The sequence below is a fragment of the Colobus angolensis genome, unplaced genomic scaffold, assembly GCF_000951035.1.
Source record: "Colobus angolensis palliatus isolate OR3802 unplaced genomic scaffold, Cang.pa_1.0 Scaffold356, whole genome shotgun sequence".
NCBI classification, from domain to species: domain Eukaryota; kingdom Metazoa; phylum Chordata; class Mammalia; order Primates; family Cercopithecidae; genus Colobus; species Colobus angolensis.
Genome location: NW_012116888.1, coordinates 2,168,317 through 2,183,417, shown reverse-complemented (window position 1 = coordinate 2,183,417; position 15,101 = coordinate 2,168,317). Strand labels below are relative to the sequence as shown.

General features: G+C 45.3%; 1 protein-coding gene across 1 annotated transcript in view; it reads left to right on the top strand.

Annotated features, from left to right (window-relative positions):
* The first annotated feature begins 7,275 nt into the window (after positions 1–7,275).
* The window catches only part of ACOXL (acyl-CoA oxidase-like), a 341,854-nt gene continuing 334,028 nt past the window's right edge, over positions 7,276–15,101 (top strand). Inside the window, 5 exon segments of the mRNA XM_011953095.1 lie at positions 7,276–7,290; positions 7,580–7,619; positions 7,622–7,666; positions 10,240–10,312; positions 13,874–14,006. Coding sequence (XP_011808485.1) covers positions 7,276–7,290; positions 7,580–7,619; positions 7,622–7,666; positions 10,240–10,312; positions 13,874–14,006 — 306 coding nt within the window.

Below are 15,101 nucleotides of genomic sequence, written 5' to 3'. Positions count from 1 at the left end.
TTTAGTTTTAGAAAAATATTTTTTTAAACTTAACTCCCAAGATGATTTAGGGAAAAAACATGTACCGTTTGGGTTGCTTCCATTTCCCATGTTGGAATTAGTAATGCAATTTGCAGTGCCCGCGATGATTCTGTAGAGAAGTGAGCTGAGTCATCAGGGTGTGAATCATCTTCCCAGGATATTTTATGATTCTCCAAATGAAAAGCACTTCACATGTCAGATGTGATTAGTGAAATTCATCTGTCCTGATGCCAGAGTGTGTTAACTAGTCTGAGCTGCTAGAGTTGATCCAGTGCCGTTTCACAAAATTAATACCGGGTTGTTCATACACATGGGGTATGAACAGAGACCTCATCCAGATGCAGTGACCCCAGGAAAAAAAGTCCACACTAACCTTGCCTAAGCAAAAAAGGCACATATTGGCTGCTGTAATTCAGGAGTCCAGGGTGTACCAGGCTTCAGGTCTGGGTGTGCATGACCTAGTCTCTCCCATCTTTCAACTCTGCCTCCTTCCCCCAACCTGGTCCTCGTACTCTGGCTTCATTCCCCAGCTCATGGCTATACGGCCCCAGGCTTCCATCCCTCCAGATTCCATAGCATCACAAAAGAGGGCTTCTCTTCCACAATAGCTCAGCCTTGTGTCCTGGCTTCCACTCAAATGGACCCACCCAGATCATGAATCCATCCTGAGAGCCATTGTCTGGCCAGATCAGCCAGTCTGGGGCTCCCAACTCATCCTAAAGCTTGGGGTGGGGTCAACATCACCCACAAACCACTTGGACAGATTCTAGGGGAGGAGGGCTCCCCAGATGAAAATTGGGGTTGTATAGCTAGGAGGGGGAAGGAACTCTGACCTGCAGACACAGCAAATGTCCCTACATTCAAGTTCTTCTGTCTTTGCAGTCAGTCACCCTGCTCCTTCCAAATGGCCCTGCTCAAGCCACTCTGCCTCTTCCCGTTTCTTCTCCTCCTCATCCTCATCCTCTTTCTCTTCCTCCTCCTCTTTGTCAGTGACACTTTTCCAGGGTTTACAAAAGACCAGGCAGCCTGGGCATGGTGGCTCATGCCTGTAATCCCAGCACTTCAGGAGGCCAAGGTGGGAGGATTGTTTGAGATCAGTAGTTTGAGATCAGCCTGGGCAACATAGCAAGACCTCATCTCTACTAAAAATAAAAAAAAATTAGCCAGGTGTGGGAGCTTGTGCCTGTAGTCCCTAATCCCAGCTACTCAGGAGGCTGAGGCAGGAGGATCGCTTAAGCCTGAGAGTTTGACAATGCAGTGAACTATGATCATGCCACTGCCTTCCAGCCTGGCTGAAAGAGTGAGACCCTGTCTCTTAAAAACAAACAGAAACAAAAACCAAAACCCCACAAAAGAGCAAGCAAAGGGCTTGGTGGTTGGCTCTCACTGAATCCTCATGGCCACCATATGAAGTACTATAAGGCACTGGGTAGCTTGGGTTTCAGCCTCAGCCCTTCCCACTTTCTGAGGATGTGGCGTTGGGTAAGATACTTTCCCTCTGTGAATCCCAGTTTCCAGTGTTAAATGGGGATGATGGGGCCGGGTGCGGTGGCTCAAGCCTGTAATCCCAGCACTTTGGGACGCCGAGACGGGCAGATCACGAGGTCAGGAGATCGAGACCATCCTGGCTAACACGGTGAAACCCCGTCTCTACTAAAAAATACAAAAAACTAGCCGGGCGAGGTGGCGGGCGCCTGTAGTCCCAGCTACTCGGGAGGCTGAGGCAGGAGAATGGTGTAAACCCGGGAGGCGGAGCTTGCAGTGAGCTGAGATCCGGCCACTGCACTCCAGCCCGAGCGACAGAGCGAGACTCCGTCTCAAAAAAAAAAAAAAAAAAAAATAGGGATGATGATGCTTTCTCTCCAGGGTTGTTGTAAGAGTCAATGAGCTTGTAAGCTCAGTAGCTCAGTAAGTGGGTACTCACATCATTCATTTATCAGATGAGGAGGCTGAGACTACTATGTCATTTGTCCGAGACCCTGCAGCCGGTGGGTAGCTGAACTGGGATGGAAACCCAGGTCTCTCATCCCAAGCTGCGTGCTTACTTGTTTTGCAGCATTGCCTCTTCCATCCACCTTCCTGTAAGGAAACACTGTTTCTCATGGCAGGACTCACCTCCGCAGACAGGGGTCAGATCGAGGGTCATTGCACACGCACTTTGTTACATGTCTTCTGCATCAGGCCGTAAGCTAGATCCTGAGAGGACAAAGCAGAATGAGCGTTCAGAGCATTCATTTGATGGGGGGGATCTGGGAGGCCTGAGGATGGAGGACTGACTTTCTGTGTCAGTCCTGAGTGACTCATGAGCCATGTCTGCAGAGAGAAACTGGAGCTCACCAGGCAGTGAAGAGGAAGCGCAAAGAAGCAGGCTACTTGCAGGGCTTAGGTAAAGCATAGGGGGCTGAAGAGCTGCTCCCTGATTGGAGTTTGGCCGTGGATTTAATTGCCTTTAGATTACTGATTATTGCTAATGATGGTTTGTATTGTCCTTGTTTCCAGTGTGGAATAATTTATTGGCTATTTGGTGGTGCTATCAGGAATCTCGGGAGCCCTGAACATGTTACTAAGTGGTTTTAGCCACTCCAGGTATGGTATTTTCCTCAATATCGGTCTTCTATGGAGAGCCTTAAAAATCTGTAGTAGATAGATATGCATGTGTGTGTGTGTGTGTGTGTGTGTGTGTGTGTTTGAAGAAAAATAAAACAGAATTTGTGTCAGCCAAAATCTTGTTGAAAATGAGAATTCCAAGACTGTCTTTTTTATATTGTGTTGAGCCTGTCATGTTGTTAAGCTCACATCCGCTGTCATCAGACTGCATTTTTATAATTTTCTCCAACTCACCTGTCCCTCTCTCACCACCATTCTTAATGGCCCAAGGGGTCTGCATTTGGAGCAGCTGCCTGACCAGCTAATTCCCTTCTAATGTCTGGTAAACTCCGGGAGCAGAAATACACTGGGATGTTTGCAATGACCGAGACGGGCCATGGGAGCAATGTGAGAGGGATCCAGACCGAAGCCACCTTTGACCTCTCTGCCCAGGTAAGGAATCTGTCCTTCCCCTGCCGTCCAGGGCAGCAGGAAACCTGGACAGAACCAGATCTCCTTCTTTCTGTGTCCAGCTTCACACCCTCTGTGTGTGCTCTCCGGCCCCGGGAGCTGAGATTCAGATCAGATGTCTAAGTGTTTTAATAGAGGTGGATATGTGCTCAGCCTTCATGAACCCAACACAGCCAACATTTATATGGTGCCTTTGAGACACTGAACACTGCTGCAAGCACTTGGTGTGTACTTGTGAATTTAATCCCTTGTCATAACTCCAAAAGAACAACACTAAAGCCATTTGGTTCTCGTTCCTATCAGTAGCAGGAAAGCACTGGAGGAGATGCCTTTGTTGGTCCTCTCCATTGTGCCCTGTGTCAGGAGAGCACTGTGCTGGGGCCACCTTATCAGGAGCTGAGTCTTCTGTACTGGGATCATGTGCCGTCCCTCACCGTGACCTGCACTGACATTTTACATGACAACAGAAACAAGAGTGTTACCAAACAATCTGACTCTTCTCCTTTTACTATGTGTGGTCAATGCTGAGGTTTTTCCTTTTCATTCTTTCTCTTCCTTTTCCTTTCTTTCCTTTTCATTCTTTCTCTTCCTTTTCCTTTCTTTTTCTCCCTTTCCATTCCCTTCTTGCTAATTAAAAAGATGTTGGCTAAATCTCTCTACATTGCTGGCTCTGTCCGCAGTGGGTCACAACATACCCTGGGGACGCTGCTTTGTAACCCTCATTCCCATCTCTTTAACTCCTACACACACCTGCCCCTGCTCCCCACCAAAAAAGAAAGTGACTGTGTGCTTATCTCGCTCTCCTTTATAGTTTCTTGCTTGATATTGGATGTTCCTAAGAACTACAAAGGGATAAACAAATGTTGAGGTTCTTTCTAGAAATGAAGCTGTGTCAGTCGGTGTGTGCAAGCACGTGCCCGTGTGGCTGCTCTGCTTCGTCTATTCTTTATTTTTGCAATTTGTCCTTGAGCGTGTGGATTTTTGTTAGCGGGTTTCCTGACCCAGGAATGCTGGTTGGAGGTGGCCAGCGTCTGGAATGACAGATGCAGGGGTGGGGTATATTGGAGGATGCCCTGCTTTTCCTTCTGCCGCAATGTTAGTTCTCTCCAGCAGCCAGTGATGTCCAAGATCATAGTAAGAACAAGAATAAGCACTACCCTATACTGACCACTCGCGAAGTGCCATGCTCTGTATCAAACTCCCTCTGTGTCGTTATTCTGTGTTTCCTCCCAGCAACAGTTCCAGAAACGCAACATTAAACTGGTCCTGTAAACTGAGCATGGATGTGCCATGTACCAGGCTAAGCAGTCTACTTGTAACATCATTTCAAATGTTCTGTGATCTTATAAAAACGCATTATTGTCCCTACTTTACAGATGGGGAAATGGAGGCTCATGGAGGTTAAGCAGCTGACTGGCTATGCAGTTAATGGTGAGTTAGGTTCGGGTGGGACTGTCCTCAGCAGCTTGGCTTTTCTGCCAGTGGTGGCATGCTGACCTAACATCCTCTTTTTCCTCTCCCGAAGCCATGGTATTGAGGTCACCTTGCTGTCATTGATGGGGGAAAACACCCACAGCTTTTATTTACTTGTTTCTTCTTACAGTTATTACTTTTTTACAAAAATAATTTCCTGCGTTGGTCCCATTTTCCCCAAACAGCATAAATGACTTAGCTACCTGGCGTGCCTCAGCAGCTGCCACTGCCTGACAGAGGACCTGCAGAGTTGCAGTCATAATGACGAGGGGCCTCTGGTGAACACTGTCTCCCATGGGGCTGGGAGAGAGAACAATCCCGTCATAAACTCATACCACCGAGAACTGACATAGCAGGAATGGATTTCTCCCTTCATTGGGTTCTGTGTTTTCCCTTTCATTTCCCTTTCAAAATGCTGGAGCTTATTAAATAAGTGTTCTGTCCCCCAGGACCATTTAAATCTCTTACATGTTTTGGTTTTTCATTCCCGTGGGTTGGTTGTTTTACATTTATTTTTGGGAGGTGGATTGGGTAGTGGTGGTATGGATAGTTAAGAGATAAGAGAGAGTTTTGTTTTTATGCTTTATTCTAAATAGCAAAAATAAATGAGGTTATGAACTCTCTGGCCACAGGCATCATTTTTAGTACCTACAACGCTGACCATTTTGCTGGTCTTCAACAGATAATTATTCCAGAAACCGACACACATGGTGTGCGTTATTTAAATGCAGCTTTAACGCCAGGGTTTTGGCTGATGCAAACTTTCCAAATCAAGCATTTTGCCAGAAGTGACAAACCTCCTTTCCCAGAGCGTAGCAAATGTTTATGGGGATGAGTGGCCTCCTTCTCCCTTCCCCATCCCACCAGATAGTTTCTGCCAGGCCAGTGTTTCCTCTGCCACTTCACTTTCTTCCCCTGGGTGTAAGCATGCCCCCACCCACATGGGTTGTATTTTTATTGCTGTTATTTTTCACTGCACTCAGCCTCAAGTAATGCCTCTCCTTGAGAAGCCCTGGCTGCCCTGATAAGACAAGGGTGGCCTCCAGAGACGTCTCTTAAAAAGATCCAGCATGTCCGTTGATGTTTCTGAAAAGCTCTCGCACATGTTAAAAGTTTCCCTGTGCAAACATATGTCAGAGAATGTTTTCTTAGGCTTCAAGACTATATTTCTTGGCCAGCGGGAAAGTGTTGTCTATGTACTTTATAGTCTGAAATCGGAGACAATCTTTGAATGATCAATAGCTTGTTGGTTTAGTTCAGTCACATCTTCAATATTGTCAACTCCAATTAAATGTGCAGTTCCACTCTCTGCCATTTCCCCTGGGCTCCCAACTTGCCCCAGGTGCCCTGTATTCAGAGCTGGCATCAGGGCCAGTTGCTCTTTGGCAAGAGGCTTAAAGGTAACCCAGGTGGCAACAGAGATTGGGGAGAGCCAAGAAGTGAGGGGAGCATTTCCATTGTGACCCTTATATCAGCTTCCAGAGAGTAGGAAAGAGAAGACGGAGTTTTGAGTTGAGCCTGAGAATAAAATCCCTGCATTTTCTTCCTGCTTCTTCATGACCAGTGTTAGTTTCAGACTGTTTTGAGCTGCAATCCTTGGACATATTCAGAGACAAACTGCATGGTACATTCTAAGATTTTTCCTTCCTAGGAAAGAGACTCATTTACAAGTTCTTCTGTTTTAGGAGCTTGAACATATGAACCTCTTTTGGGAAACTTTAATTATTATATTTGTTGATCAGGAAAATAGACATTTTCAACAGCTTAAATGAGGGATTTCTTTTTATAAAAATAAAAATTGTTTGGGCTGATACTGTAAGCAGTGGTGGGGATAGGTCATGGCTGTCTGTGTTGCTTTATCCAAGCATACAGTTTTGGCCTTCGATTACTTGGCTTTCATTTAAACAAAGACCCACGTCATGGAGAAAGGAAGGTTCAGGGCCTGGGAAACAGTGAGGAACCAAGTGATTTGCCCAGAAGGAGTAAACACTGGCAGATGAAATGCAACTCACAGATGTGGACCCTGGGACAAGCCATCTAAGGGCCCAGATAATTGGATGCTCCATCCTTTCTTAGAAATCTTGCAGGTGGGCTGTTTGGAGGTGAGGGGTGTGGAGAGCTGAGCACATACCACCAGGGCTTTTAGAGGTTTTGGTGTTGGATGATTTAAAGGTCAAAACTTTGCTATGAAGTAGTCTAGAGAGATAATTGAAGAAAGCCTTTATACATTAAAGTCAGGCAGGCTCAGCCAAACAGCATACATGTCAGCCCGGCATTATAAACAGGAGAGACTGGGAGGGAGAGAACGAACACCTTTTAAAGATTGAAAATTGGCAACTTATTTTCTGGATTGGATTATTCCTTGAAAAATCACTTTAATCTCCAGCCATTTTCAAAGTTGAGGTGGAGGTGGAATAAGTGAATTGAGGTGATAGCACAGTCATGTTGGTTTCAAGACATGGAGCCAGGTGACCTTCCCGTTGTCTTCTCTTCTGCTGTGAAATCCCCTGGAAACAGCACCCTGCACTGTGTGGGTCTGTTTGCACAGTATTCATTGCCTTGAGCCAGGGAATTGAAATGAGCCATGGGAAGGGAAACACTGTTGCTCTGCTGTTTCTGTGTAGGAGTTTGTAATTGACACACCGTGTGAAAATGCCGAGAAGATGTATATTGGAAAAGCCATGTACGGGAATTACGCAGCTGTCTTTGCCCAGCTCATCATAGATGGACGATCTCAAGGTTTGTTACCAACACAGACAACTAGAATACTTCTCTTCATTAGTACTATTTACTGGTGAAAACCCATTTCACAGAGCTGCTTTTATCTTGTAAGTAATTCAGTACTAACTTTATCTCCTAATATGCATGAAGAAATTTATCATTACATTTTGACATTATATGCTCTCATGTGTGGTGCACAGCTGTGGAACTGAGTGAGTTTGAGAATCACAGAAATGTTATACCATTCCAGGAAATAAGTAAAGCTATAGGAAGGAGAGCTTAATAATGATCTCGATGCCTTCCTTAGGGCCCCACTGTTTCATCGTTCCTGTCCGGGATGAAAATGGAAGCTTGTACCCAGGAGTGACAGCTATTGATAGGATGTACAAGGAGGGTGAGTCCCCAGCTGCCCTTCTCCTGTGCTTACTCTTCCCACCTGCTCTCCACCCCACTAAGGAGAATCTAACCTACCTTACGTTACTGAAACAGTGAGGGTAGAGAAAACTTCCCCAGAGAAGATGTCCGGATTTTCAAGCCTCATGAAGTCTTTTATGTAGAACTGTTCAGGAATGTTGTAGATTGCCTTTTATGAACGTGCATTGGTCTCAGTTTCTCCCAGCTTCTCAAATTTTCCAGTAACGAGGCAGTTTTGTCCACAATGCTATTCTGTCTTCTCTCCTCTCAGACTTGGGGGCTCTCACGGGGCAGGCTGTGGCTCTCTTCTTTGCACCCCTGGCCACCTGCCTGTTGTCTGTGCTCACGAGGCCCTTAGTGAGTCCTGAGGACTGACTCAGTGCCTTAGTTTGCTAGGGCTGCCATACCACTAACTGTGGGGCTTAAGCAACAGATGTGTATTGTCTCACAGTTCTGGAGGCTGGAAGTCCAAGATAAAGGTGGAAGTCCAAGATGAAGGTATCAGCAGGGTTGGCTCCTTCTAAGAGTGGTGATGAGAGGTGAAGCCAGCTGGACTTCCTGGGTTGAGTGGGGACTTGGAGAACTTTCCTGTCTTACAAGAGGATTGTAAAATGCACCAATCAGCACTCTGTAGCTAGGATTGTAAAACACACCAATCAGTGCTCTGTAGCTAGCAAGAGAGATTGTAAAATGCACCAATCAGAAAACACACCAATCAGTGCTCTGTAGCTAGCAAGAGGATTGTAAAATGCACCAATCAGTGCTCTGTAAAAACACAGCAATCAGTGCTTTCTAGCAAGAGGATTGTAAAATGCACCAATCAATCAGTGCTCTTTAAAACGTACCAATCAGTGCTCTGTAAAATGCACCAATCAGCAGCAATCTCAAAGTAGCCAATCGTGGGGAGGATTGAAAAAAGAGCACTCTGATAGGACAGAAACGGAACATGGGAGGGGACAAATAAGGAAATAAAAGCTGGCAACCCCAGTCAGCAGTGGCAAACCACTCCACCCTGTGGAAGCTTTGTTCTTTTGCTGTTCACAATAAATCTTACTGCTGCTCACTCTTTGGGTCCGTGCCACCTTTAAGAGCTGTAACACTCACCACGAAGGTCCACAGCTTCATTCTTGAAGTCAGCAAGACCATGAATCCACCAGCAGGAACCAACTCCAGACGCAGTGAGGGAAGGATTTGTTCTAGGACTCTCTCTTTGGCTTGTAAACGGTTGTCTTCATGTTAACCTGGTGTTCTCCCTGTGTGCATGCCTGTCTCCCAATTGCCCCATCTTATAAAGGACAGAAGGCATTTAGATTAGAGCCTACCCCAATGACCTCATTTTAAATTGATCACATCTGTAAAGACTCTGTCTTCAAATAAGGTCACATACACAGGTATAAGGATTAGGGCTTCAATACATGAATTTTGCAGGGGGTGCGGGGACACAATTTAACCCATAACATTTGGTGAGATCAGGACATGCCTGTATGCTCCAGGGAACACTCATGGCCAAGGTCATGCCAAGCCAAGGAAGGGAGACTGGGAGAGAAGGAAAAAAAAGAAGGAAGAGCAGTAAGAGAAGAGGGAAGAAGTGGCCCATCCTTTGGTGGAGGGGACAGTCTATCCTGGCGCCTTAGTGTTTACTGTCCACTGCCACGACTGCAGGCATGGCTGCAGGTGGGTTTGTGAGGGTTTTAGATGTATCTCCCAGAGGTGACCGAGACCCTCGCTGGGCTGGGCTCCTTGAAAGTTCCTTGCGTGTCAAATATTGCTGAGAGCAGAGGGGTAGGCTGAGCTCTGTGAAGTCGTGCCGGACGTTGAAAATGCTGGCAATGGCAGAGAGTCCGCTCTGGTGCCCTTGTAAGCTGCTAAACGCACGTGTGTCCTTGTCAAGGGATGAAGCTCTGAATAAAGACATTTACTAAAGACAGATTGTTTTCCCCTAGATTAAATCTCTCTAAGTTTTCACAAAGAGAAGACCCCAGACTCTGGCAGATGTCTTTAGGAAATGTGTCTGCCAGATTTCAGGACCACCCCTCCCCACTACCCACTGCTTCCCCCATTTCCTGCTGCCCTTGTGGCTCTTTTCCCTTGTCTTGTGGGCATTTGCTGTCAACAGTTTGCTCAGTGTGCAGAGGAGAGAGCACTGGGAAGGAGGAGAGATTTGAACACTGCTTTTCTGGGGAGAGCAAGCCCTGCCTCTGGCTTCAGCTTCCCATTCTTGCAGTTGCTTAGAACTCTCCCTTTCTTAATCACAGTCACTGCTCAGGAGGTAGGTGTGCATCCACTGCATGCCCAAAGCATGCAGGCTGCACAGAAGGAAAACCCCTTCTCCTCCATTCTCGCTAGGGAGGAAGGGACCAGGCTGGTGGAAGAAACAGGTACAGCTCATCAAGGAAACAACAGACAGCATCCCCATGTCCATCCCAAAGGAAAAAGCACCAACAATTCTGGAAGTAAAATAAGGGGCTTTGTATTTTAGTGGCAACAGGCCTGGGAAGTAGCAGGGAAAATACTTCTGATGCTGCATCCATTCCCCCTTTCCATTCTTGCCAGGTCTTCATGGTGTGGACAATGGGATTTTAATATTTGACAAGGTTCGGATACCCAGGGAGAACCTGCTGGATAAGTGAGTAGTTTCTCCTTTACTCAGGTCAATGGTGCAGATGACCTCACTGCTCTCCAAAGTTGGCTTGGTTCTTGGGTCTCATGGGCTGTGTGTCTGGGCAGTCTTCCCCTAACTACCCCTACAGGTTTGTTGACAACTAATTGGAAAAGATACATCTGGAGATAGAAAAAAAAAATGTAAAATTATTCAACATGCTGTTGTCCAGACGTGATGACCATTACACTTCAAATATACGTCTTTCCAAACTTTTCTCTATGCCCATATGTCTAAAGAGAGAAAGGTGTCAGATTTTTACTAAAAGAGATCCACTTCTAGATTTTGTGTTTAAAATAACCTGTACTTTCCATTTAACATTATATAGCAAATGTTTTTATGTAATGCTAAGCACACACGTGCATTATCATCTTTAATATCATTATAATAGACTGTTAAATAAATGGTTTATAAGTTATATAATCAATTTCTTATTGTTGGACATTTAGGTTTTTTCCTCCACTCCCCCCATTATAAACAGATGGGTGCTATTGCTTCCTTTGTGAATGGCAGGGGATAAGGCACCATCTTTCAGCTTCCAGGTGTGTTCTGGGGGTGGAGCTCTAGGGGTTAATGATGCTTTTCACAGAAGCTGAGAAACACCAAGTACTTTTAATTTTCTCAGCAGCGTTTCATGCATCCAATAAAAATATTGAGCCATAGTCATGTTAAATCTGTGACGAAGCCAGCAATCAGAGTGCACACAACCAGCTGTCTTCCTGACTCCCCATGGATTTCCCTTGCATGCTTTGCTCCTTTTTGTTGCCAGCAGATACATTTAGTGGATGCCAACAGCTTAAGAAAATTGTATGGGAAAAAAACTTAAAAATGATTGGTCCAACAAACCCCCATGACACAAGTTTACCTATGTAACAAACCAGTATTTGTACCCCTGAACTTAAAATAAAAGTTAAACAAATGGAGGGATAAGGAAGTAGAGGATAGAATAGTGGTTACCAGGGGCTGGGAAAGGTAGGGAGGAGGAGGGGATGGGGAGAAGTTGGTCAATGGATACTGTTCGAGTTGGATTGAAGAAATAAGTTCTGGTGTGATATTGCACAGGGTGATATTGTTAACAATAATGTGTTGTATATTTCAAAATAGTTACAAGTTTTGAATGTCCTCATTCCAAAAAATTGATAAATGCTTCAGAGGATGAATATGCCAATTACCCTGATTTTATTATTATACAATATATACATGTATCAAAACATCACACTGTATTCCATCAATATATACAGTTAGTATATGTCAATTCACGAAATAAAGCAACAAGAAAAAGAAAAAATCTTAAAATGGACCAGATTCTGCTTACCATTTTCCTCCTGTGAACTGATAGGAAATAGAATGGAAACAATAAAAGCATCTTCACAGTTATCCTGGTGGGTGCTGAAGTCCCCCAGGCCCCTTCAGGACCACCAGCATTCATATGGAAATGCGAAAAACTCAGAATAGCTAAAACAATCTTGATAAAGAAGAACAAAGTAGGAGGACTCACACCTGGTGATTTGAAAACTTACTATAAAGTAATCAAGGCAGTGTGATATTTGCATAAGGATAGATATATGTACAATGGAACAGAATGAAGAGTCTAGAAATAAATCCTTACAGTTACAGTCAATTAATATTCCACTGCAGAGCCAAGACAATTCAATGGGGAAAGAATAGTCTTTTTGACGAATGGTGCTGGGACAAACTAGGTAGCCACGTGCAAAAGCATGAAGTTGGACCTTTACTTCCTACCATATACAAAAATCAACTCAAAATGGATCACAGACCTAAATGTAAGAGCTAAAACTACACAATGCTTAGAAGAAAACACAGGTGTGAATTTTTGTGACCTGGGTTTAAGCAATCTATTAGACTCGGCACCAAAAGCACAACTAACCAAAGAAAAAATAGATAAATTAGACTTCATCAAACACTTTTTTTGCATCAAAGAACACTAAGAATAAAGTGAAAACCTACAGAGTGGGAGAAAATATTTGTAAATCATATATATTAATATCACAAGGGTATAGTATCCAGAATATAGAAAGTGTCCAGAATATAGAAAGAACTATTACAGCTCAAGAATAAAAAGACAACCCAATTATAAAATGAGCAAAAATCTGAATAGACATTTCGCTAAAGATTTACCAATGGCTGCTGAGCATATGAAAAGATGCTCATTAGGAAGAGCATCACTGTCATTAGGAAGATACGAATCAAAACCACTGTGAATACCACTCTGCACCTACTAGGGTGTCTTTTTTTTTTTTTCTTTCTTTCTTGAGATGGAGTCTTGCTCTGTCGCCCAGGCTGGAGTGCAGTGGTGTAATCTCGGCAGTCTGCAACCTCTGCCTCCCAGGTGCAAGTGATTCTTTTGCCTCAACCTCCTGAGTACCTGGGATTACAGGCATGCGCCACCATGCCTGGCTCATTTTTGTGTTTTTAGTAGAGATGGGGTTTTGCCATGTTGGCCAGGCTGGTCTTGAACTCCTGACCTCAGATGATCCGCCCACCTCAGCCTCCCAAAGTGCTAGGATTACAGGCACAAGCCACCATGCCCAGCTGATGTCTCTTATTAAAGGGACAGACAATAACAAGTATTGGGGAGGATGTAGAGAAATTAGGACTGTTTGTTATACATTGCTGGTAGGGCTGCAAAATGGTGGCACCAACTAGAAAAACAGTTTGGTCATTCCTCAAAACTGTAAAGTTATCATTTTATGACCCAGCGATTCTACTCCTAGGTATGTGTGAAAACATTGTCCACAAGGGAATTGCAAACATATATCCACACCAGAAATTATACACAAATGTCGGTAGCATAATTATTCACAATAGCAAAAACGGGAAAATAATCCAAATATCCGTCAACTGAGGAAATAGGAAATAAAATGTGGTATATCCATACAATGGAATACTATACAACCATGAAAAGAAATGAAGTACCGACATGCTACAACACAGATGAACCCTGAAAACATGCAAGTGAGAGAAGCCAGACATAAAGACCACATATGATATGATTCCATCTATGTGAATTTTTTCCCAGAAAGGCACCACAGAGAGAGAAAGTAGGTGAATGGTTACCAGGGGCTGGAGGGAGGGACTGCTAGTGGGGTGGGGTCTGGGTTTCTTTTTGGTGTGGTGAGATGATTTGGAATAGGATCATGGTGATGGTTGTACAATTTCATGGCTGTATTCAAATCCACCGAATTGTACACTTTGAAGGGATAAATTTTATGGTATGTGAATTACATCTCAGTTTTTAAAAAGTGGGTCAGTGCGCGGTCTGCACAGTCAGGCTCCGGTGCTGGTTTAATGTCTCAGGAAACCACTACCTCCCTTGAGTCAAGCCTTTCTCAGCATCTCTTGGAGTGGGACTCCCCCTGCCCTTATCTGCTCTCTGTCTCAAGGGGGAAGTTCTACGATGGGGAAATCCGAGTGCTTCCCTGCGTGTGCACATGGGAGCCACCTGACTTCATTTCTGGTGGTGCTATGTCCTGCTTTTTTGTGAACCACCCCCTCTCTTTTCCACAGGTTTGGTTCCATGGCTCCAGATGGACAGTACCATTCCCCTGTTAGGAACAAGAGCGCAAGATTCAATGCCATGCTGGCAGCACTGACCCCTTCGAGATTAGCTGTGGCCTTCCAAGCTATGGGTGCCATGAAGGTAGTTGACTCTGATTTTAATTTATCTACTGTGAATTCTCTCGCGGCTCAGGAATGAGTAACAATTTCAGGAGCTGAGCTTCTCCAGCTACAGTTGGTATAATATGGCCAGGGTTCCCAGTTAGATGCTGGGGAGTGCCAGGTGGCCATCCACAGGGAACATTTCTACACCCTTCTTCAGAGGGAATCCCGCCCATCTACATCCCAGATGTGTGCTGCTCACCCTGGGGGTGGAGCACAGGCATTGTGGTAATAGAGCCAGGAGAGATGACCAGGGAGAACGGGATGTTCAGAGCAAACACATCTGCTGGAAAAGCAGCTAAGGGTTGGCCCATGTGTGCAAAGGTCGGTGTGTCTTGGCTGAATTCACCCGGGAGTGTTGATCCTCATGTGTCTGTAGAGGGTGTCACGTTCTCCCATCACAGTCTGGAGGCCATGAGGCCAGACCTCCAGGAGCCATCTCTGCCTCCCTGCCCTGACTCTCCCGTATATTGGTTTGGACAGAGGAGCCTGGAGAGCAAAGCTCTGGAAGGACCTCCTTCTCCTCCCCAGGGCCTCAGACTACTTTGTTCTCTGGGCCTTCTCTGTCTCTTTGCATGAAGGAAAAGCCTGCTTTAAGCTCCACTGAGCTTGATGAAGCTGGAAGAAAAATTAAGTCTCCCCAGGAATATACATCTGGGGCTCGGGTCCAACTTTTCCATCAAGAAGGAATAAATTTCATTCACTTGACTCCAGGCCTGACATCAGCCCGGAGTCATCTGAATAGCAGGAAAGCCCTTCTTTACTTGCTTCGGTGTCGGCCACGCTTCACAGATGGCCTGCCCTGACCCAGGCTTCCCCTTGTGGTGCTTCCTGTGAGGGGCACAGCTGTGGCCATCAACATGCGTACTCAGCCTGGCCTCACGCCTGCCCGTGCACCCCAGTTCCTGTACTTGTTTTGTGGTGGTTCTTTCAGTGGGGCCGGGTGGGTGTTCAGGTCTGAAGTCCCATGTCAGGAGGGGCTCGGGACCCTTGGCTGAACCGTCTGATGTTGAATGGGGCCTTGTAAAGGCGTCAGCACAGACAGCAACAGAGTGCCGAGGAAAACTGGTTCCTC